Source organism: Pteropus alecto, unplaced genomic scaffold, assembly GCF_000325575.1.
Source record: "Pteropus alecto unplaced genomic scaffold, ASM32557v1 scaffold152, whole genome shotgun sequence".
NCBI classification, from domain to species: domain Eukaryota; kingdom Metazoa; phylum Chordata; class Mammalia; order Chiroptera; family Pteropodidae; genus Pteropus; species Pteropus alecto.
The window spans coordinates 12,557,896-12,581,563 of record NW_006432227.1 but is presented as its reverse complement, the minus strand read 5'-3'; the positions used below and the strand labels follow the sequence as shown (position 1 = coordinate 12,581,563).

The window sequence follows — 23,668 nt, the reverse complement described above, 5'->3', positions numbered from 1 at the left end:
GGCCACATGCTCTAGTGACGCTTCTTTGTAAGAATTATTTTCTGCGAACCTGGAACAGATTCCGATCATGAGACAATAGTAAAGAAGTAAATTTTTCAAGACATTCAACTTTCCAGAAGTAAGAAAAAAAAGGCCTGGCCTGTTCAAAGCCTTTTCAGAGCTAAAGTGCTCCTCGGTTCATCTTAAACCTCGGCTGTAACAATTACGGCTCAGCGCTGGTGTTGCTGTGTTTTGTCGTAACCAAAACCTGTCAGGCTATATTATTTTTTCCAGGGAGACTCTCTTCATCTCAGCCGAAGAGAAAGAAAACCAAGGGCAAGGATATTATTCAAACGGCCACCAGAGCCCCTTATCTGTCTGAGGTCAGCGTCCCAGGTGAAAGCAGAACCTAAGATACGAAGACCGGATCCTGCCACAAAGACAACATTACATGCTGGGGATCAGGACCCCCAGTCCATACCGATGTAATGACATGGCCACGCTAACCTTCCTCAGCCACGTCTACTGAGGCCCCGAAAATAAACGCGTAGGTATTTTGAAGCTGTTATCACTTTGGTAGATCATCTGTGGTAGGCACTGCAGCATCCGTTCCCGCCACCCTGAGGTCTCCAGCCATGTGAATTTATTACCAAGTCGGGTTAAATGCTCTCAAAGCAACTTCCAACTGTATGACCCCATCACGTACGTACTGTAAATTAAAAAGTAGAGAGAGAAGATTCATAAAATCAAGAAGGGAAGGGAGAGGGGGAGACAGAGATAGACATTTGGAAGGTCTCAGAAGAGCAAGCGTCACACGACGTACAGGAAAGGTGGAAACAAGGGGAGGGACGAACTCCAAGGATTTTGCCAAAGGCCTTAATCTAAATAAACCCTTAGGTCAGGGTGGAGCGGGCCACAGAGTAAACCAAACTCCTCATTGCTATTGAATTAGAAGAAAATCAACAGCAACTTTCTGGGTTCATCCAGCTTCACCAAAGCAGGCCTATTAATGTCTCCGCCTAAGACTCACATCTTCCCCAGAGAAGATGCTGACTCAGAACAAGGAAATTACTAAATTATTGGCCATTTTTCATTGAGCTTGAAGTTATCCCACAAAATAAAAGTAGAGAAAACGGATCTGGAGTTATGCCTGTTGAGCATAATCAAGCCAGAAGCCTCCAGAAGGTGCTCAGAGAGAACCCAGGGTCACAAACATCTTCTCATAAAGTATATAGACCTCTCTCAGATAACAAATAAGAATTGATAACGTATGTATCATCTACGTACATTTAAATTTTACATTCCAAAAGCATAATAATGAATCGAACGAAAAGAAAAAAATAGACATGTACTAGAAATCTAAACGTCCACAGGTGAATAGAACTCACAACAGAACAAACTCTTCAGAAAAATAAAGTAATATAAAACCAGAATAATGAAGCTGAAAATGAGACTAAAATTCATTCCCACAGGTGCATCATTAGTCCATATGAAATCAGTTGGTGATCTATGTGATCTGTGAGATGCAGATGAAACGTATTAGGTAGATAACTGGTTACTGGTTATCTAAGATACTTGCCAATTAATAATGGAAAAAAAAAACATAAGGGTGAAAGGGGAAATTCAATCCTAGTATGACTTTAATCATATTGTTTTCACCAATGAAAAAGTCACAACACCATGTAGAAAGGAGGCTGAGCCCTACTCGCCTGCTTCTCTGTGAGAATGACTCTTCCCAGCAACTGATCTTCCAGACCCTTCGTGGTGACAGCAAAATCGACAACGGAGGTCCGAGCGCTGACTTCAGGCGTGTAGGCCGGGTTGGGCAGCTTGGTGGTGATGTACAGTCGGAAGCCGCCCATCACATCTACTTCCCTGTCACCGACTTTCACCTTTTTTTATAAAGAGAAAGTTAAAAATCATAGAACAGAGCTTCACTCCATTGTGTCTTTTAGTATGGGACCAAGTATCGCTTTAAACAATTAGATGCCTGGAGATAATTCATACTAAAAAAGAAATAAATGGTCATCGGGCAGTCACGGGGCTTCAAGCTGCTAGGGAGGGAGTCGGAGAGAAGGAAATTCAATCTGTACCTTACGATAAATATCGAATTTATCGCCCAAACTGTTGTGAACATACTGCAGAAGTGAGATGAGGTCCTCGCATAAAATTTGGTTTAGAAGTCAAGGCTAATGACGGCAGGCGTGCACCAAAGGGGCATGAAAGGTTTTATTACTCACATAATGAGATTTTCTGGGGAGATTAGGCTAGGTTCCCAAGCAGGCCCAAAAAAAAATCACTCGAGAGTGTCAGGATGGGCAGCTGTTTTAGGGTTTTGTCATGGTTAGACAGTGGGGCTGGAGGGATTCCACACATGGGTACAGATAGGGGGTGACATCATGTGAATTTCCCATGAGTGCCAAAGGAGAAGGTATCCAGATTTTCTTAACAGCTGGCCCAGATTTGGGATGGAAGGGGTGATGGGCATGCTGGGGCCTGGAAACCAAACATCCAGTCCAACGTCAAGAGGGAGTCAGATTCATTACACGTGTGAAGGAGATATTCCTAAAAGGACTACTTTTGAATACTCGAATCCCAGCTCAGGAAGTGTAGAAGAGAAAAGCAAATGCCTCTTGTCACGGACTTGAATTCAAGTTGCTGCCTATTGAGAAAATCTCATCTATGTCACATTTTCCTGGCCTCATGGTAAACTGTTCTATACATCAACAACAGATTTAACCTGCCTTGAAGGTAGACCCGGTCTTAATGAAGTTTCTCTCCAAGACGTTATCCAGGGCTGGATCTAATTCCTCCCCAACATCTTCAATCAGCAAGGGCCTTCCAAGAGAAAGACTGTCCTCCAGGTGGTTTCTGAAGTACTTGTGATTTAGAGATGTGATCTAGAAGCCAGACCAAAATGTTTGCTCTTGACAGATGCTCTCATGATGCAACACACAGATAACTGAGAGAAAGTGGCGCCTGAGCATTTCAGCACAGGAGACAGAGAAGTTAGAGACCCTGACGTAGAAGCACACTTGGCAAAATGGTACAGAAAGCTTACACTGTTTCCATTCTTTTCCTTAGCAAAGCATCATTCCCTTTTTACTGGAAAGCACATAAAAGCTCTGTGCGGCATTGCTGCCTTTTCCTCCACCACCACTTCTGCGACAAATAACCGTGGACTGGTTACGAAGTATCCAAATAAAGTGCTAACACTTAATGTGACACGGCGCCCCGCCCCTGCTCGGTTTATCAGAGAGCCTGAGGCCAAACGGAAGACAGTTTGAAACCTTTGAAAGATGGCCTCAGGGGAGCTCCAAGCAACCACCAATAATGCGATTTTCAGAAATTACTTCTAAATATTACTATCTAAATATTAATGTGTAAAACTGTCTCTAAATATCAAATATTTCTTTATTCTCAGATACGCGTTGATCTGAGACAATAACACTTGACTAAAAGCATAAATATATCTGAGCAGCGATTACCTGGAGCTCGTTTCGGCTTTCTTTATTTTTAATCCAGATCTTGCCTTGAGTCTGAGGATCGATTAACAAAGGATAGCGAGATGCCTTTGTGACGATAATTCCATTCTGTATGGACAGGTCATCATTTGGCAGGCCTTGGAGGTTCCATTCACTAATAGTAGGAGCATCGATCAACATCTCGTTGAGATTTAGACTGTCTCCAAATGGAATTTCCCTGGCTTTCATTTCCTTCTGCCAATCATTTAACAGCAGATTGCGAAATTCTTGGTTAAATGGACCAGAATAAGACAGAAAAGCCGTGGCCAACAATACATCCCCTAAAATGGAATATAAAACACCACTGAAACGCTTTATGATCAGTCTTGTAATGGTGCAGAATATTAAGAACAAAAATAATAACCATTCTTTTAAACAAAATTCCAGAAATCGAACTGTAACCACATGTTGCTGTGCCTTAGTGAATAAGCAGTAGTTTAGCTCATTGTTAAAGAGGATCCAAATGGTCCGCCAAGGGCTGGCTGCTCATAGTCAAGCTCTGAACTATTTTGACTCTTGATGAATATGAGACGATGACTTCTGAGTTTAAGATATTAAACCTCAGAAGACAAAGCCTCCCATTCAGAGTAACCTTGATCAACATCACCATTTACTCATAGAATTCAAAAGTGATCTGATAGTTTACCCTCTTTATCTTTTTCTACAAAGGGGCTCAAATATATGGTGATGGAAGGAGATTTGACTTTGGGTGTCGAATACACAATGTGATATATGTATTTTGGGTGTTGAATACACAATGTGATCTATAGATGATGTATTATAAAATTTTATACTTGAAACCTATATAATTTTATTAACCAAGGTCACCGCATTAAATTTAAAAGTGACCTGATAATAAGAGGATTAAATGTCATTAACACATCATATAAGGTTGCATAGATGCCAGACTAATAATATTCATCCTTCTGAAATTGCTGGAGACAGACAGACAGACAGACAGACACACACACACACACACACACACACACACACACACACACACACACAGAGAAAAAGGGGGAGGAGGGATTAAAGTTATCAAGTATTGGTTTGTATTTCGAGTAAAGCTAAAATTTGCTAACTCCCTATCACAATCAACACATAATCTCATTAGCAAAGGAATTTACACACCTACGAGTCTTTTAGTTTGTGCAGCAAACTCTTTACTTTGCTCTGTCCATCTTGCTTTCTCTCCTGCCAAGCCCCCGATCAGCGCGGAGGCAGTGTGCATCTTATGTCGGCATCGCTCTGCATCTTCAAGCAAGGTCTGAAAAAGGTCGCAACCAGGAGAAAACTTTTGTTCAGATAAACATAGCCTCTGGCTCAAAAATATGACGTATACATTACATATGATCTGCCTTTCTGAGACATGTGATCAATTTCTGCGTGCTGCTATCAGCCAGGGCCTATTTCCATGGGACTTGGATGGGGCCTTGGGCCAACTGGTCAGACCCTCCCCAGATGTTAACAACTGAGAGGCCATGGAAATTTGCAACCTGTATGCTTTCCTTGTGAAGAAAAATAGAAATAAAATGCAAGCATACATGGTAACATCATCTAGCACAAAAAGTACAAAGAAATGCATATCTCTATATAAAAATTGGGAAAATTCTCACGTTAAAGTTCTAGCATGAATATCGCTTCATCTAACACCTCTTTTCACTTTAGGCAAAATTTTACCTTCAGATTGTGCCGTTCTGAAGCTTGTTCATAAATTTTAGACACACCCGACTCCGCCAGTCCCTCCCTACTGCTGCTGTGTCAACTAAAGACCTTTAACCAACACTTCCACATACTACTGCCACTCAGGCTTAGTTGTTAAAAAAAAAAAAAAAATGATTCTATTTCTCTATTTTAAGAAACAACTGCTAATCCTACTTGTAAAAAATTTATTCTAGTGAAATAATAATGGATATGGATAAAGATTTAGCTATGTGACTAGTCACTGACAATTCAGGTATAATATTTACATAAATTTATACATCTACTTTTAGCATAGATACACTAAACGTCTAACAATATCGGATTATTTAAATAGATTATGGTATATCATAAATAAGAATACTCTGAAGGCATTAAAAATTATCTTATAAAAATGTTTACGATCAAGAAAAAAATCATGATAGATCATTGTTAAAATTTCAATTTATAAAGCAGTATGTATTGAATTTTCTGTTATAGTTTTAAATGGATTTAAAAATGTATGTAAATCGAGGTACATGATCAGCTATGAAATGATAAAGAGAAAAAAACATCTCCAGGGTTACCTATGTGTGTTTTCTATAAGAAATGTGAATTGCCTTTGTCGTAATAAGGAAATATAGTGCATTTCAAAAGCAAGATATTTATTACAGTTCCTCCCAGTCTACTCCATTTTCCTTCCCACAGAGTTAATGCAGAAAACCTAAAAAGCACAGCTGAGATCTTCACCCCCACAGCTACAAGACCTACATTTGTTTGCTTCTCTCCAAGAAGAAAGATGCCAGTGACATCATTTATTTCTGCCACCTTTGGACACAGCATTTCGTGTAAAAGATATTTTTAAGATTGAGTTGTCTTCCCGAAATTCCCCATGCCCACTCCCAAGTGGCCAAATAAGAAAATGCCCCAGCCCCTCCTCTCCTGGCTTTTGTTTTCTGGCAGAACCGGATGAGAGAGGGAGAGAGGCGGGTGGGATGGGGGAGGAAGAGAAGCAAACATCTGAGAGTGTGGAGGGGAGGAGTGGGTTTCCCCTCCCAGCCTGGCTGAGGGTGTGCAGAATTTTCCAGGTCCCATAAGCAGTACCCCCAGCCCTCTCTCACACAGTGCCCCCTGCGTGCAACTAGCTGGCCAGAGGGCCTAGGGGAGCGGGCCCCACACGAAGGTATTGTCCTGTGCAGAGAGAAGCAGGACACACGCTCCTACAGGGACCACACGGGGTCATGAGGTTACGGGCTGTGACCATGAGCTGTAGACTCAAGGCCCTTGCCCTGTTTTCTGGGAGTCCATACACCCCCAGAATTTGCACAGAGCCCGATGGAGGGACAAGGAACAACGAAATGACTAGAGATCAAGTTCACTCCAGCACGGTAATGGCCAGAGAGAAGCAGGACACACGCTCCTACAGGGACCACACGGGGTCATGAGGTTACGGGCTGTGACCATGAGCTGTAGACTCAAGGCCCTTGCCCTGTTTTCTGGGAGTCCATACACCCCCAGAATTTGCACAGAGCCCAATGGAGGGACAAGGAACAACGAAATGACTAAAGATCAAGTTTACTCCAGCATGGTAATGGCCGACAAGCTTACAGCCAGAATTAAGTTTTTTAACTTAAAAAAAAAAAAAACTTGACATTTGTTGAAACTTAAGTTTTAAGTTGGAGCCATACCTTTAGAGTAGCAGTTCTTGTGAGGTCCTATATGACTATTTACCTAACAAATAGCAGGAGCTCAAAAACAAAAAAGCTTATTGAATGAATGAAGGCAAGAATGCTAAAAGTGAAACATAATAAACATGAGGCTGTAAAATATTTTATTGTATTCAGTCCCGCTCCTGGATATGTGTGTCCAAGGGGCAAAAATTAACGTGTCTTCCTCACGGTTTCTAAAGTACTTTTTCAAACTGCGATGTTAATTTTCTCTTTGTAAGTGAATTCTATAGGGCATAAGTAACAAACCCAAATAGGTACTATATAATTAACTCCTTAAAACTTCTAAAATGCTCCTATTTTGCTTTCAGGGGACTTAAGACAAAATATCATACATTCTGCACATAGTGAAACTGAAATGTTCACCCAAATTATTATCAGGGAATAGACTAAGAGAGCAGGAATCTCAATCCAGCCAAGACAAGGCCGAGGAGGGTCAAGGGTAAATTCGATAAAATCATCAAGGAAAGAAGAGAGTGAATCTAGCTCTTATTTACCAAATATAGGATTCATCAGGGGCAAAAACAGATTTTGTGGGGCCAGAAGCTTACATAATCTAGAGACAACTTTAAGAAAATCATTAAAGTCTTCTCATAGATACAAAAGTGCCAAATGGGACATAGAGCTGAAATGATGGGGAGAAAAATCGCTCCCAAGTCCTGGTGACTTAGAAACCCAGATGCCTTTCTTCGGGGAGCACTAGGGGTTCCCTCTGAATGCTTCCACACCGAGACTTGCCAATCATTCTGCATAGAACACTCCATGCAACACTCCCAGCATTCACAGGGGCCTGCACAAGTGAGGACTCATGATACTTAAGCTACATTAGGTCTATGCTAAATCTGCCTTGATGACCAGAAGGAAGGAGGCCCAAATGGAGCCAGAATTAGTATAAATAAAATAAAGAGCTTATGGCCCAATGTATACAAAAAGCATAAATCTAGATTCTGAAAGTTGCTAAAGCTGCAAAATATATATAGATTGAGAAGGCTGTGGATGGTCATCGTCATCAGATATAGCCCTGTGGTCGGTCACATCGGTCCAGCAGAGAAGCCAGAGTAGACATCAGAAGACCAAGGTCTAGTCCAGCCCTCTGACCCAGGCCTATGGCTGGGAGCCATTCTCTTGTCCTCACTGGGCTCAGTGCCTTTCTCTAAAATGAGAATAAAATAAAAACATCTATCCTGACTACCTTGAAAGGCTCTTTCAAAGATTAAATAAGTGGAAGGACATGATTTGAAAAACTGAAAAAAAAAAAAATGGTACAAAAGATGCTGTTAATAAGGAAATTCAGAACGTTCATGTTCCAGAACTGACTCCTGTCTTGGCTAAAAATCCTGACGTCTCACCAAAGGTCCTTGGTGTCTGTTTGAAACAAACTCTAGGGTTTAGTGAGGGATTCTGTGCTGTGTATGCGTTATTTATAAATTAAATGAATCCCTGCTGAAAACCAAACCCTTGGAGTGAGAAAGTAGAAAGGGAATGAAGGGTGTCGCATAGCCGCGCGTGTAGGTATGTGACAGCCCCTTTCAAGCCAGACAACAATTACCTGCTTTTCAGTCATGGCCTGTTCGTACTCGGCTTGAACCTTATCAAGTTCTGCTTCCTTGTCATCCAGCTCTGCCTGGGCCTTCTGCAGGTCCTGCATGGCCAAGACGTGGCGATTCTCCTGCACCACCAAGTTGGCCTGTACAGGACACACATGAGGTGACGAGGTGGGCAAACCAAACAGTCAGCATTACAGAGTCTGAGAAAACCGGGCAGTGTCTCATGGCTATACCTTTTCTTTGTTCCATCCTTAAGGTCAAGACCAAATCTTCATGAGAACATGACATAAGTGTTTATGGGAAGAAAATCAGAATCATTAGAAGTCAGCAACTTTTTCCCATAAAGTGCCTGATAGTAAATATTTTAGGCTTTTGGGCCCAAGAGGCAAAATCAAGACTATTGTTTAGGTACTTATTTAAAAACATAAAAGCTCTTCTTATTTCATGGGCTATACAAATATGGGTAGCGGGTTAGATCTGGCCTTGGGCTACAGTTTGCTAATCTCGAGATCCAAATATTGTACTATTAAATATTATGATCTTACAATATTAAATATTAATATTACAATATTAAATATTGCAATATTAAATATTGTAATAGGTAAATTACAGAACATTATAATAGTGAGAGTTCTAGGGAGAAAAATAAGTCTTTGTATTTAAAACCATCAGCCTAGAAGGACTGATCGCTGTTGATGAAAATGTCAAAATGAGGCAAAGAATAACTGTTTGCTGAATATAAAGATCTAGGTTTTGTGGGTAGTGGTCATCTTGATGTCACTCCTGTAACTTTCATATATTGCTTGCCTTCCAGGAAAGAACTGCTACCTTGAGCTGTGACCAATTAAAAATATTTGTTTTAAGAAAGCTAACAAATTAGACTCCATACACATAATCAAAAGCCACATCAGTAGATGAGGTATAGAAAATAGTCCATGCTTTTAGATTGTTTTTTGATTGTTTTGAAATTTTTTTGATTGTTCTGAAAATTTAGATTTTTTTGAAAATTTTAGATTTTTTTACAGGAATTTAGATTGTTTTGAAAATTTTTTTGAAATCGAATGTCTTTTTTAAGTCTTATAATGTTAAAATTGACATTAATGGGGAGATCCACTACTAAACCCACATTCTTTCTGAGGTGTTTGAGAAGAAATTATTATCTTAAAAATATTCGTCTAATGATTTTTCTCTCTGAAAACTTCAGGCTCTGAAATTTTGGCAGAATTATTCTTCAAGCAAAAGTTAAGAGTTCCATAACTGATTAGAACCAACGGCAGGCAAAAATATGGCTTTAAAATTATACTTTAAAAAGAAACTACCTCTTGGAACATTTTTTTCTCAGCTCTTCTCTAAGCTGCATCTGTTTCCATGGCTTCAACATGGAAGAAAAGCAAAGTCCCTGTGTCAGCTCACCAAAGTCACCCACTAATGTCAAACTATCACAGACCCAAAGATTTTGAATATTTCAAAGACTTTGCTCAAAAATTTTTTTAAATGAAGCTTTCAAAAGTCGCTAACCAAAAGGTATAGAATCATTCAGATCCACCTGCTCACCTTAGGAGCTGCAGTACTTTGTTCAAGTTACTTAAACTCTGTGAGCCTCAGTTTCTCCACTGAGATGTTCAAAATACTTCCTAGGTTGTGTGTGTGTGTGTGTGTGTGTGTGTGTGTGTGTGTGTGTGTGTAGATTAAATAACATATGTAAAAACCCAAGTCTGGAACCTGGCGTATAACAAGAGTTCAGTAAATAGTAGATATTGTTATTGTTACTATCGGCGTGCAATATTTAAGGCTTTACCGTTGTAATATTCTGTTTATACAGACTGGTATTTACTGGTTTTCATAGAGTATTCAAGGAGAGATCTCATTAAAATAAACTTGAATAGAACCCAAATGGCTATAGTTGTAATTAATGTTTAAGTTTATTCACTACCAGAAGACACTTGGAGCACAACTGTGGGATGAAAGTAAAGTGCCCCTATGTGTCTTCATTACTAATTAGCATTGAAGAGGTTCCAATTGGAGTTTAATCAGTATCCTTAATCTCGCCTCACTTAGGAAGCAGGAGCTGGTGTGTGAAGCCCCTCCAGGAGTGAGTGACGTTAGAGGCCTCGGTCTGTATTTCCTGAGATATCGAGCAGAGGTGCCCAATGATAACTTGTACTTTGTCTTCTACTTCTCCCTGCACGGTGATTACATGGGATCCATGCGACCGCGTGTATTTTTCCGACTGCCATTAGAAGCGACCTGACAAAATGAATGCACGCCGATGCTGGATGCTCCTAAGAATGTAGGAGGGCGCTCCCAGAACAGACTTCTCTGGAGCAAGTAGAAGTTCCCCCTTTCTGATGAAATTCTCTTCGCTTCCTACAGTAGGGTCTAGATTGTCCTGGGTTTGGGTGCTGCTGAAATGTCCTGAACATAGGGAAGACCTCTTTGTTCTTATGTAAGCTGTCTTCAGAATGTCCACTATTTTGTAGACTTTAGCTCATTTCATTTAAACAAAATAAAAACTATCCATCGTGAATTCAACCGTAATTCCTTTAAAGACAATATGTATCCTTACCCACTGGAAAATTTGTGAAGGAAGCCCTGTACATTTGATATGGTGGTCACAGTTCAGTTACTATCAGAATGTTCATTTTTGAGCTATACTGGGGTCTTCAATGGTCCCAGGTCCTAATGTCAGCATGACATCAATTATTTGCTCTAAAAGTCTCTGAGCCAAATGAGTCTCTTCTTTTAAGGTTGCCCGAGGACCCCAGTACCTTCACCATTGAGTAAATGGTCTTGGTCTGGTAATAATTAGAAAATAAAAGGGAACTTGCAACTCTATCCCTATCTTCTTTCTACTTTTGATTATTTTTATCATGATTACTATACTCCTTGGGTGGTTTATAAGTCTAAGTAAATTTTAGTTGATGGTTGAAAGAGATCAGACTCATACAAAAGCGAAATAACCAACCAACTCTTAAGGTATGAGTTTTGAGACATTGGTATCCCATTTTCAAAACATATGCTTGTCTCTCCCTCTGCTGAAGACTGAGTGCCATTGAACGGTGGGGGAGTGGGTACAAATGAAGCTTAGAAATGCAATTACTCAAAAGGAAAGAGGCATATTCTCAAATCGCATTAAACAACAAAGAGATGATATTCGGTTTCTTTCCTGAGGGACAAAGAGGAGAGGAAATACTATGTCATGGCATCTGTGTGTCAGCCCTTCCTAATTCGTAGATTTCCCTGGTATGAGATCTTGGACATTATCAGGGGGTTCTGCGTGATAGTTTTCTGTGTTTCTTTTTTTCAAGTTGTCATTGTGTAGGAAAAATATCCAGCAGCCCGCACTGGACTTAGTATCCTTGTAGAGAGTCCACGCTTACAGGCTCACATCATTCTTATGGAGCAGGATTACAGAGAAGAAAGAGACATCTCGGGTTTCGTCTTCCTAGCCATTGCTGTCTCCGGGGACTCGAGTACAATAACACCAAAGGCTGTGTCGTGTGAAAAGACAAGACCAGTTGACCTGGAGACCTCCAGCAGGTACACGTGTCACGTGGCTCTACCTGGGAGGCTTACCTTCAGAGGCAACACCTCTCTGTTTATAGAGAAGAAGGAAGCCATGGCTTTGGTCCAGGAACAAAGACCGGCGACGTTCCCGCACACACGCTTAGCAGTTTCGATGTTGTAGTCTGCCATCTCAAAGTAAGGATTCAAAAATTCTATCACTTCTTCATTGATCGTGTCTTTTGGGAATTGCTATGGAAAAAGAGTAAAATTAAGTCAAAATTCTTCTTTCCGTGAAGTCACACTTGCATTATGCTCCCAATGCCATTGAAACTGTTGAACAACCGAACTGGGTGAATGACTTGATATTTTGTCACTATTTCAGTATATTAGGCAAAAGTACTATAGGTGAAAACAGAGTAAGCAATGACGACAAAGAAGTCAGAGTACAGTTTAACTTCAGTGGACAAGAGATGCCAACCTTAAATAAACTTTCTGGGATCCAAGGAAAAAGGAAATTTTTGCAGCAATGAACACTCGCACGGTTATTAGAATTTCCAAAGCAATAAAATTTTTATGTCATTAATCCTAAGTAGGTGAATTATAAACCCATAAAATCAACAATGAAAAACAAATACACACGGGTATAGTCAGCCTGAGGACATATATATTTAACATTTAGCAGAAACTAAAACCTTAATACATTCAGACAGAAGTTCTATTAAACTTTTCTGAAATGTGAAGATAATAACTTGAACATTAGGCCTTGAGGGTGATGAATTAATTTTTAATTATAGAACCATTAAGAATATGAGAAAATTGTTATCTTCGGGAGCGATACGATTGTTTTTAAATAGTAACAGAAAGGAATTTTTTAAAATGTCTATCTTGAATCAAAAGAAAATACTGGCCAAACAAATAAAATTGGATCTTTTTTAAGTGGTGTTTGAGCACATAAAAGAGGATGATTAAATGTCTTCCAAATAGAAAAAAAATTTAGCACCTAAATAATTCAGTGACATCTTCACAGAAGACACATAATGTAGGGTAGAACACAATCTCATTCAGACCTTTTAATGCAAATTTCTTTAAGAAGACGTGGAAAAAAGTGAAGCCAAAAGAAAAATCAGAATATTTGGGAGCAAGTGAAGAGCAAATAGCAAAGGAGCTTCTAAGATCTATATCTGCTCTGCCACCAGATAGATAATGCAGGAGCCCAGAGTCACTTGCCAGGATTCTATTCGAAGTCCAAATCATTGTCGCATTTTTCTAACTTTTTGAGTCTCCTCTGTCACCACTGCCACCCTAACTCACCCAAAGTTAATCGCCACCTCTTCTCCACTCAAATAGCATGTTATTCCTTCACAGTGGCACTTACTTCATAGAGTCTCATATTTTAATTTTCTGGGACAAATCTGTGTGGACACTAGTTGTATAAGCTACTTATTGTTATAGCTTCTGTAATAGGGTCTAGCTACAGCACCCACTGGGCGATGCTGAATTGAAAAATGAATGAAAGATAGCATTAAAGTTATTGCTTGGGAAACGGATGTGGGTTGGGTATTCCCGATTAGTTGTCTCAAGATCTAAATATGAAAGATAACATAATATAAATTCTAGAAGAAAACACAGAAGCATTTATTCTGCCTCCGTGGTGGGAAAAGATTTCCTCATCAGAGCACGGGAAGCATTCTTAAGGGAAACACTGAAAAACTGGACTACATTAAACTTAAGAACACCTGCTTATCAAAAGACACCATTAACGGGATGAACAACTAAGGTAGAAATTGGGAGAAGATGTCTGCAAAACACAAATGATAAATTACTCATATTTTATATATAAAGAAATTCTGTAAAGTAATACAAAATTAAAATGGATGAGAGACCTAAACGGGCATTTAACAAGAATTCCCAAGGGGCTTATAAACCAATAAAAAATTTAGGGCATCATTAGTCATCAGGGAAATGCAAATTAAAACCACAATAATAAGATACTACTGCAAACCCATCAGAATAGCTAAATGCAGAAAATGGTGAAGATGTGGAGCAACTCATACACTATTGGTGGGTGCATAAAATGATGCAGATATTTTTGAAACTCTTTAGCACTACCTACTACAGTTTGATTAAATGTATAAACTAAGACCCAGAAATTCCACTCTTGAATATACAGCCAACAGAAACGCAAATATGCTGACCAAATGACCTGCAGACCAATACCCGTAAGAGCTCTATTTATAATAACCAAAAACTAGTAGCAATTCAATAATTCATCAACAGTACAAGGGACAAACAAATTGAAGCATATTAGTGTTCGTGATGAGGCTGGTTTACACAAGCTCATGAGAAACAATTGCTAAATTTTCAGAAATTCTGCAAACTGGTTGTAAAAGATAACCATTATTAATATTAAATTATATAACTTACAATTAAATTTTATTTGAAACAAAAATAATATATAGTCAAATAATATATAGTATAATTCTTTTACTACATTTTACTATCTATGTTTTTTGAGGTCATTTATATCTATTTACTGCACCTATATGGTAGATATACTATATAATGGTGTGCTATTACGCATCTCTTCCCAAGTCTACATTCAGCATCATTTTTATAGCTTGAAATTGGCCACTATGGGATATTTACACTATGGAAATTGACAAACATTATAAATCAGAGCTTTTTGGTTCTTTTTTCTCCCCGGAATGAAATACTATTCTGTGCAATAATAAGAATGAATATCACAGATGTGTTAAAGAGGTCAAAACAAAAGTGTTCATATGATTTCATATATGTAAATTTCAAAACAGGCAAAACTATTAGTATAAAGGTCAGAATAATAATTATCTTAGGAGAAGCTATTAACTGGGTTGGCACGCAAATTTCTGGGGTCTGCAAATAAAAAACCTTGATTTCAGTGCTCATTAATGGGTATCTACATATGTAAATATTTATCAAGCTGTATACTTTAAATATGTGCATGTTATTATATGTAAATTCTATCTCATAATAAAATTAAAATGATATAAATTAATACTCAAAAATTACTGTTGAGACTTGAAATAGATATATTTCTATTCACATGTATATAACATATGCACCTATGTACCGTCTCCTTACAAAGAATTTTTAAACTTTGATTGAAATACATCATTCATGCCAGTGACCACTACATGAGTTATATAGATCTCTAACCATTACGCTGTACAACTGAAACTAATATATTATGGTACGCCGAATATAATTGAAAAATAAAAACTCATTGAATTGTACAATGTAAATATGAGCAACTAATTGTCTATCGTATGTCAATAAAGCTGGGGAGGGAAAACTAAAATTTGTCGGGAAAAACTATAATGCTTATCATGTCTTATATCTGAAACAGAAAAAGTCTACTCTGAAAATATAGTACAAAACACATAGGCAGAATATTATTCAGCCTGAAATAGAATGAAATCCTAACATCGTGACAACATGGACCTGGAAGACAATATGCTATGTGAAATAAGCAGAAAGGCCAACACTGTGTGGTCTCGCTCATATGGAGAATCTACAGCAGTCAGACTCATGGATGCAGAGAGCAGAATGGTGGTTGCCAGAGGCTGGGGGCGAATAAGTGGGAAGATGCTAGTCAAGGGGTACGAGGCATTAGTAATATGTAACGAGTAAGTTCTGGGCACCTCACATACAGCGATGTGAACGGAGTTAACAATACTGAATTGAATACCTGAAGTTTACTGAGAGGGTAGATCTTAAGTGTCCTCATCACAAAAAAAGAATAAAAGAAATCGGTAACTATGTAAGGAGATAAATATGTTCATTAGCTTGATTATGGATATTATTTCACAATGTACACCTATACCAAAACACCAAGTTGTACACCTTAAATATATACAACCTTTATTTGTCCATTATACCCTAATAAAGACGAAAAATAGTAAGCAAAAATATGTATGTTGAATAAATTCTTTTTAGAAACTTATTCCATTAAAGGACTCAGATATGCCAATGCAGTCTGGTCCACTCTTAGCCCATCACTGCCGGGCCACCCACCTGTAAGTTCTGTAAGAAGTTCCCTGCAGTCATCAGCTTTAAGGATTCCTGCCAGGAAGGAACCGGACAGCTCTTCTCCGGGTCGGTTTTCACTGCGTTGACTTTCCTTTGGAACAGCAGCAGCACACAGTCCATGATCCGCATGATGAGGTGAGGGGGCCGGCCCAGCGTGCGGACAGTCGCAATGTCTGAAGGCTTGATGGTCTGCGGGAGGAAGGGAAGCTGTCATCTAATCTCATGTGAGAAAGCGCACATGGAACTGTCATCGCTAAATGTTACTGTTTCGACAGAAGAAAACGAGCGTGTTTAAGTTAGATACAGTCTTGGGGGCTAGACGCATATTTAATCCCAAAGAAACTCATGTCCCAAAAAGTTTCAATGTTTACAATTCAAATTGACAATGAAGATCGAAATGTTGGTGAGTCGATGAGGAGCTGTGACTTCTCTAAAACCATACAGATCCCATAGTGTCAGAAAAAAAGAGTGTGTAACTTGAAAGAAAAAGAATAGTCAGCACTTATGCCGAGACCAGGAAAACTCCGCATTGGCAGTGCTTTCTGACTCATTAGTTATGTAGGGCAAGAATCTGCCTCTCTCTCTTAAGCAACTTGTCCCCGTGGACTGACACTAGCAGGCAGCCCAGGGGCTGACAGACTGAATAATTAGAGGTTTCTTAGCTCGGAACTGACCTTTAAATGACAGAATCTGAGCAATAAGAGTTTCTCTAAGTTCTTAGAAAAATTCTGTTCCATTTCTAGTTACAGAGATTCTTCATAGCGTAAATTATTCAATAGTTACAAAGAGCTGCTATGACTATTTATGGAATAAGTATTGGGAAAATATTAAATATAAGAATCTGATGCAGTCCCATTTCTAGGATAAATAGTGTATACTCATTCCTTCCAGATCTTGAAAACTTTCCATTTTATTTGCATTCGTACCCCTCCTGCCAAAAGAACATACCCAAGGAGCTTCTCATCCCAGCTAATAATCTTTTCTCCGAAGATTGAGAAAAAGAAGAAAACCACTAGACTTGATAATTAGGAATATAACTAGAGACTGTGAAAAGGCTTGTTTCAATAGAACAGTATTTGTGAAAGCTAGACAGCTGGAAGCGAAGAAGAATTTGTATTTTTTTAAAAAATAGAAATACCAGATAGACCCTAATTTGAGATGTATGGCTATAAAGGAAAAGAGAGAATAGTGGCCAATGAGGAAAGTAGAGCCAAATTAAAGTTATGTAAGATATGAGAGCCGAACATGCTTATTTCACTTTAGTTTTAGAAAGGGAAATTTTCAAACAAGACTGGGCTCGGTTACGTTAGGTGCCCAGGTAAAAGGAGTTGGGGGGAGAGGCATATCTGAAGTTTAATCTATGTCATCTAAGTATTGAAATCATCATTTTTTGACAAGCAGAGCCATATGACTTATATAATTTCCAGTACATCATTGCAATATAATAAATAGTTCTTTAACATCTGGAGGCATTTTATACGTTTGTATCAAGTCAGATTAGCATTGAGATAGAGACAGTCTTTGCTGTTACTTTATTTGTTGTATCGATTTATGCAACCTGATACGAAAACATTAGAATCTGGAGGTACTTGAAACTTTCTTAGTATACCCTGGTGGTGCCATATTTCAAAATTTCAAAAGGCCTCCAAGAGACAATAAGATGGAGGCAGAACCAATGAAAGGAATTATTTGAAACCTCTCACACACACCCCATCCCCTTACCCTGTTCCACACATCTCTGCACTGATGACTACGTAATACAGAATATTTTTGTGGCAGAGAGCACTGAATTAGAAAGATACTGGAAAATATAATATTAAAAGAGATGCTAGGCCTTTTAAGTCTTGGGAATATGTGGGTCTTTAAGCAAGACCTGAGATGCCATATGCTCTATTCCTATGACGCCACTAGGTATCACAAGTTCAAAAAAAGAGGTTAGAAGTTTCTCTGCACTATCATTGTCTTCTCTCTGTTGATCAAGCACTCTCAGTGAAGCCAGCATGCCTAAATGGGGGTGCAGGGTGAGGATCAGATCTTGAAGAGATATCTGCACCCCCATGTTCACTGCAGCATTACTCACTATAGCCAAGATATAGAAGCAACCTGAATGTCCATCGATGAATGAATGAATTTAAAAAATGTTATACACACACACACACACACACACACACACATACACACACACATTTAAGCCTTAAAAAAAAGAAAGAAATCTTGCCATCTATGACAACATGAATGGACCTGGAGGACATCATGCTAAGTGAAATAAGCCAAACACAGAAAGACAAATACTGGATGATCGTGTTTATATGTGGAATCTAAAATAGACACTCACAGAAGCAGCGAGGAGCATGGTGATTGCCAGTGACAAGGGGTGGCAGAGGGGTGAGGAGGTGACGGTTGAAGGAGACAGAGTTTCAGTCACACAAGATAAGTAAGTTCTGGGGATCTACTACACGGCATAGAGCCTGTAAGTGACGACACCATATTATATACTTAAAATTGGTAAGAGGGTAGATCTCACGTTAAGTGCTCTTACGACAAGTAACAATAACACTAAAGGAAGCAGGGGGAGACTTTGGGAGGTGAGAGATATTTCCATGGCCTTGACGGTGGTGATGGTTTCACAGGTGTATGCTTATCCCCAAAGTAAGACAATGGTGAAACAATCACAATTACATTATCAAGTAATGATGCCTGCTCGACTGAGGTTACTAACTCGAATTAGCGGTCCCCGGATCAGCAGTGCTCCGTTTATCCAGCTGCTTCTCAGGCCAGGTAGCAAACGACACGAGGCAGCAGATGAGCACGGCTGCAGTAAAAGCGATCTTACACGGAGCCCCCAAACACCTTAAACTGAGACTTCAGAACTGGGCCAGCCCTTTCAGCTGTGGCCTAGTTCGCAAAACTCGTCGTATTTCCTCAGAATCCAGCCTCCTTTCTAATTTTGCCATTTCTGTCACTGCCACACAATCGCAGTGAATGTTTGTGTTGGAAGCCTGCCCAAACTCTGACGTGAACGAGATACCTCAGATCAGGAATTCACAGATCAACTCAGAGAACAGTGCATCCCACGGACCCACTCCAAAGTCCTCAAGGGATGTGAGGAAACGTGAGTTTAAGAATTTTATGTGACTTCCCCAATGTCGCACAGCTGATTGGTTAACAGAGCGGAAATGGGAATCCAGGACTCCTGGCCGCCATTACATGACACTGCCCATCAATCGTGAGTGAGGAAACGAGGTGGGAAGCAGCACATGCAAAATCTATAAGAGCTGATAACGCCTCCATGCAGAACCATTGCTTGAAGTTGTTCTCATGGAGAGCGCTCTGGTCTGAAGCAGTAGAGCATTTCCTGCTGTCACCCATCTTTTCTTAGTCCTCCTCCCACCCCAACACCTGGCATCTGTCATGTCGTGCAGATTTACCTGCAGGGCTGCCTCTGCTTCTTCCAGAGCTGGTTTGGCTGCTTCCAGTTTCTCTTCTGCAATGGCTTTATCTTTAGAGATGCTGTCTACGATGGCTTGCGCTTTGTCCTTCACCTTCTGTACCTCAGCCTTGACCTTCTCGGCAGCCTGTGCCTTCATCGTCACTTCCTTTAAGACCTAATTCAATAAAAAATAAAAAATAAAAAAAAATATCTCATCAAAACTTCCCGAAGACCCAGCTGAAAAGGCACATTTTGCTTTAATTTCTTGACTTCTGTCCACTTATACAAACTGTCATACGGAAAATTAAGACTATCGTATTCTAATGGAAATAAGTAATTGATACTCTCTTGGCTATAACTCAGTGACTATGCAAATGTCATTAACACTTACAAACCGGGAATTGAGAAAGAATGTGACACCCTGTAAATGTCCACCCACCGTGTCGGCTTTGTCATTTGCCACCTGTAGCTCCTTTTCTTTTGCTTCCAATTCTTTGCTCAGGGCTGCAACAGACTCTGAAGCTTCTTTCAGCTTTTTCAATCCAGTGTTCATTCTGGGATTGAAAATCCAAGGGAGCAGTGTCAACATCTGTGGCTCTTGGCCACATTTTCCAAATGCTGTCTATTAATATAAATAGCAGTGACCAGATTTGAAGAATAAGTGTATGAACAAGCAGCCAATACAACAGGGCTTGAAAAAAAAAAAGGATGTAGGTCCAGGCTTGATTCCAGACTGGAGGCATTTGTACGGCTTCCTAGACAGCGTGTGGGAAGAGAGAAGCTGCCAAAAATATTCTGTGCGACATGGGGAACGATGGTGGGTCCAGAGTCTGCATCACATGGGAAACGTGCCTAATGAAGTATAGCTAAATGACAACAGACTCAAAATGCTTGAAGCCCCATCATGGAGGAAGCAAAACCAATAACTTCTGGTTTTCAATAGAGACTAATGAGGTTAAAAGAAGAAAGATTTGGGATTTAAGAAAAGAAACAAATGCGAAGCCATCAGAACACCAGCGTGAAGGGACTCGCTGCCTGCCTGAACCTGAAATAACGTGTCTTAAAGACTAAAGTCCTCAGAGTCACTTAGTCTGAACACCCACCCAGGTGTCTCTTCTGTTCAACCCTGGCTGATTCCGGCCATATTCAGGCAGAAGATGGAAGTGTTCAGAAAAGACCAAGGCAGAGAGTGAGATGTGGAGCAACTGCAGCAGAAGTAGGGTATTCACGAAGCAGTGAACACAAGCGTCAGACTCTCTCATGCTTATGAGGGTTTCTCAAGCTCAGCACTACTGGGGTTTGGGGCTGGGGAGTTCCCTGAAGTGGGGAGCTGTCCCATGCCCTGTGGGATGTTCAGCAACATCCCTGACCTCTACTCACTTGAAGCCCGTAGCACCCTTCATCCCACCCCCCACTCTGCCACCCGAGTTGTAATAAACAAATACATTCACTAGGAGGAAATCTGCCCCCAATTGAGAGCCACTGCTTTAAAAATAGCTTTATATTTGACCTTCACACTTACCTGTTGGCCAGAGTTTGCACTTCCATGTGCTTCTCTCCGTATATGAACTTATAGCCCTGAATGAAGGAGAGGTAGGACTTGGGGGTCACGTGAGTAGAACGTCGGAATCTCTGGAAATAATCGACACACTTCTCAGCCACCCCATCCTGGAAGGAGCCCATGCACTGGACCACCTCCTTCTTGGTTCCCAAGCTACAGTCAATATCATAGGAAGAAAGGAAGTGTTCAGACACTAGGAAAAATAAAGATGACAGTGTGTGAAATATGTGAACCGCCACTGTAAAAGTTAATTGGCTATTTTTAAAAGACTCAGACATTTCTTAGGACTGCATACCATTTTTATAGTCCCAGCTAGGTAGATATATGTCCGCATTTTTGGTTCCAGGCCTAGGACATCAACAATTTTATTTTCCCTTTTATGTGCTAAACTATAACAGACTTCAAGCCTATCATCATTCTTTGTTTTCTAGTACTTGTGCAAAGAAGTCTCTTCTACACAGCTGCAGGTTCTGATCAGCAGCCAGCCTGTTTTATGGTTTTACATAAGGACAAAAGTGGTACAAATAACTCGGAAATCAATGTCCACCTGGTACTCATATTTAGCGATCTCATTTATTTTTTTACTCAGAATCTGTCATACACTGAATTCCCCCAGGCTCTGACTACATTTGGCATGTGAAATGTTCGTCACTAAATATTTTTATGTCTGGGCCATCTTGTTCTTAAATGTAATAGCTGGTCATTTGCAGTCAATTCTAATTTAGTGTCCTTTAAAAATGTTGGGGTAAAAATCTCCTGTTGGAGACTTGTATTTTCCCAACCGTGCCAAATAGGGGACCAATTCTGAGACAGCGTTTCCTATGACAAGGACAGGCCACCAAGTCACAGATAATCAATCACCACTTACATGTCAGGTGTCTGCTATACATCCATCATGGCTGGTGCCATGGAACGAAAAGATAGTATGATACTTGCGCTCAACCCCAAGGAATTTATTAAAAAAGGTTTGCATGAGGCAGTTACAAATTATCACAACCATTTTTATGAATCTTAGACAAAATGGTCTATGAATTTACTTAAAAGTACTTAAAAATATTGAATAATGCACATAAGAGCTGCAAATAGAAAAATGGCCAATAAAAAGGGAGAGAGAGAGAAGATATTGAGTGAACAAACCTATCAGGTGATAGTTGGCAAAGAAATAAAAAGTGGTATCTTTTCACCATCCATAACTGATCACTAAATTAAGTTCTCAGTATGGTAATTGTGGGGCCATATTTATTCTTATGTAAATAATAGAGACCATTTATCAGCTTGGCTACAAATAGAGTATACCACATGCACTAAAAGGCAATAAAGTATGACACTCAGAAGTCATACTTCCTCATGTGAGCCACGCGGCCTCTACAGAAACAGTTTAAACTCTGGGAAGTTTAAGTCTGGGTGCTGGACACACAGGAACAACTATGACCTATGACTAATTTTCTGTAGATATTAACCACAACAGCTGCAATATTAACAAATGTGCCAGACACGATACTAAGCACTTTACTTGGCATTATGGGATATCTTCAGGGACGTCCCCACTTTCTGAAAACTTCCTGGTATGTACCATGTAATAATCATTTTCCTTCTTATGTGAACAGAGTATCGATAATGGTGACTTTTTTTCTTTACCTAGCAAGTTGTCTTTTTGTCTCTCCAAAAAGCCGAAAAGCATAAAAATGGATGGATTCAAAGTATATTTTTCCATAGACCCATAATCTCTGATTTAGGAAAGGTTATACAAAGGATCAAGTCGCTTTCTCTTAGAGAGACCCAAGCCTACTGAGACTCAGACTCTAAGAAGCCATGGAAAAACCCTTCCATCATGTTCAACATGCAATCTCCAAGGCAGCAATGCCAGCTTGGGGACCTACCTGCAGCCTGATGTCTGAGGTTGGGGTGGGTTACACCCTGGTATTGTATGTTCATGTCACTTGATGGCAAATAAGGTAAGGTATGTGTGAGACAGAGGGGAGGACACGGGCTCGGTCTCTGATCGTTGGCATCCTCCGATTTCCACTTCATTTGGATTAAAAGAACAGAACTTACAAAGTGAGGAAGGCACGTTAGTTGCCTATCCAGGAGCCACCCTAAGTTTGTTAGAAAAAGAATCCCAGTTTTGCTCTGGGTAGCAATCTGGTTAACCAAAACTCTTTGATTCCCCTGATTCTCTTGGAACTAAGAGAAACCCAGTTCTGGAAAATGATATGCAGATAAAAGTTCCTGAGGAAGAATCCCATTCTGAGGTAAAAGGCAACGCTTCATGAGGCTCCAACAGAAAGGATGCCTTAAGATGCAGTAGCCATCTCTGCCTGTAAGGATAAGAGCCATAGCCCCTAAAGATGACAGCAAGACGAAGTAAGATTCCCAATGGTATCGTCCTGGACAGAGAATCTCCGCATTCTCTTGGCAGCAGAAAAAAGAAAAGAGGGGGTGGGCGTGGGGGGACCACCTTACTTGTTTAAGCCACTACTTCTCTGGTTTTCTTTACAAACACATTCTTAATGGAGACATTCAGAGGACAAGCATATCTAAGCTTGGCAGATACTAAATCACAAAACCTTATCAGTTAATCCTTACAATATCCCTAAGTGATGGACAGTATCATGTACATTGTGTAGATAAGGATAACAAGCTCG

At 39.9% G+C, this 23,668-nt stretch overlaps 1 protein-coding gene across 1 annotated transcript in view; it reads right to left on the bottom strand.

Moving 5' to 3' along the window:
- Nucleotides 1-23,668, bottom strand: part of DNAH5 (dynein axonemal heavy chain 5) — a 249,328-nt gene that overhangs the window by 37,757 nt on the left and 187,903 nt on the right. Inside the window, exons 60-69 of the mRNA XM_025043546.1 lie at nucleotides 20,985-21,216; nucleotides 19,902-20,016; nucleotides 19,461-19,637; nucleotides 16,018-16,221; nucleotides 12,034-12,213; nucleotides 8,460-8,597; nucleotides 4,635-4,770; nucleotides 3,468-3,784; nucleotides 2,724-2,879; nucleotides 1,689-1,871 (exon numbers count right to left, since the gene is read on the bottom strand). Of these exons, the coding sequence (XP_024899314.1) occupies nucleotides 1,689-1,871; nucleotides 2,724-2,879; nucleotides 3,468-3,784; nucleotides 4,635-4,770; nucleotides 8,460-8,597; nucleotides 12,034-12,213; nucleotides 16,018-16,221; nucleotides 19,461-19,637; nucleotides 19,902-20,016; nucleotides 20,985-21,216 (1,838 nt within the window). The remainder of the gene's footprint in view (nucleotides 1-1,688; nucleotides 1,872-2,723; nucleotides 2,880-3,467; nucleotides 3,785-4,634; nucleotides 4,771-8,459; nucleotides 8,598-12,033; nucleotides 12,214-16,017; nucleotides 16,222-19,460; nucleotides 19,638-19,901; nucleotides 20,017-20,984; nucleotides 21,217-23,668) is intronic.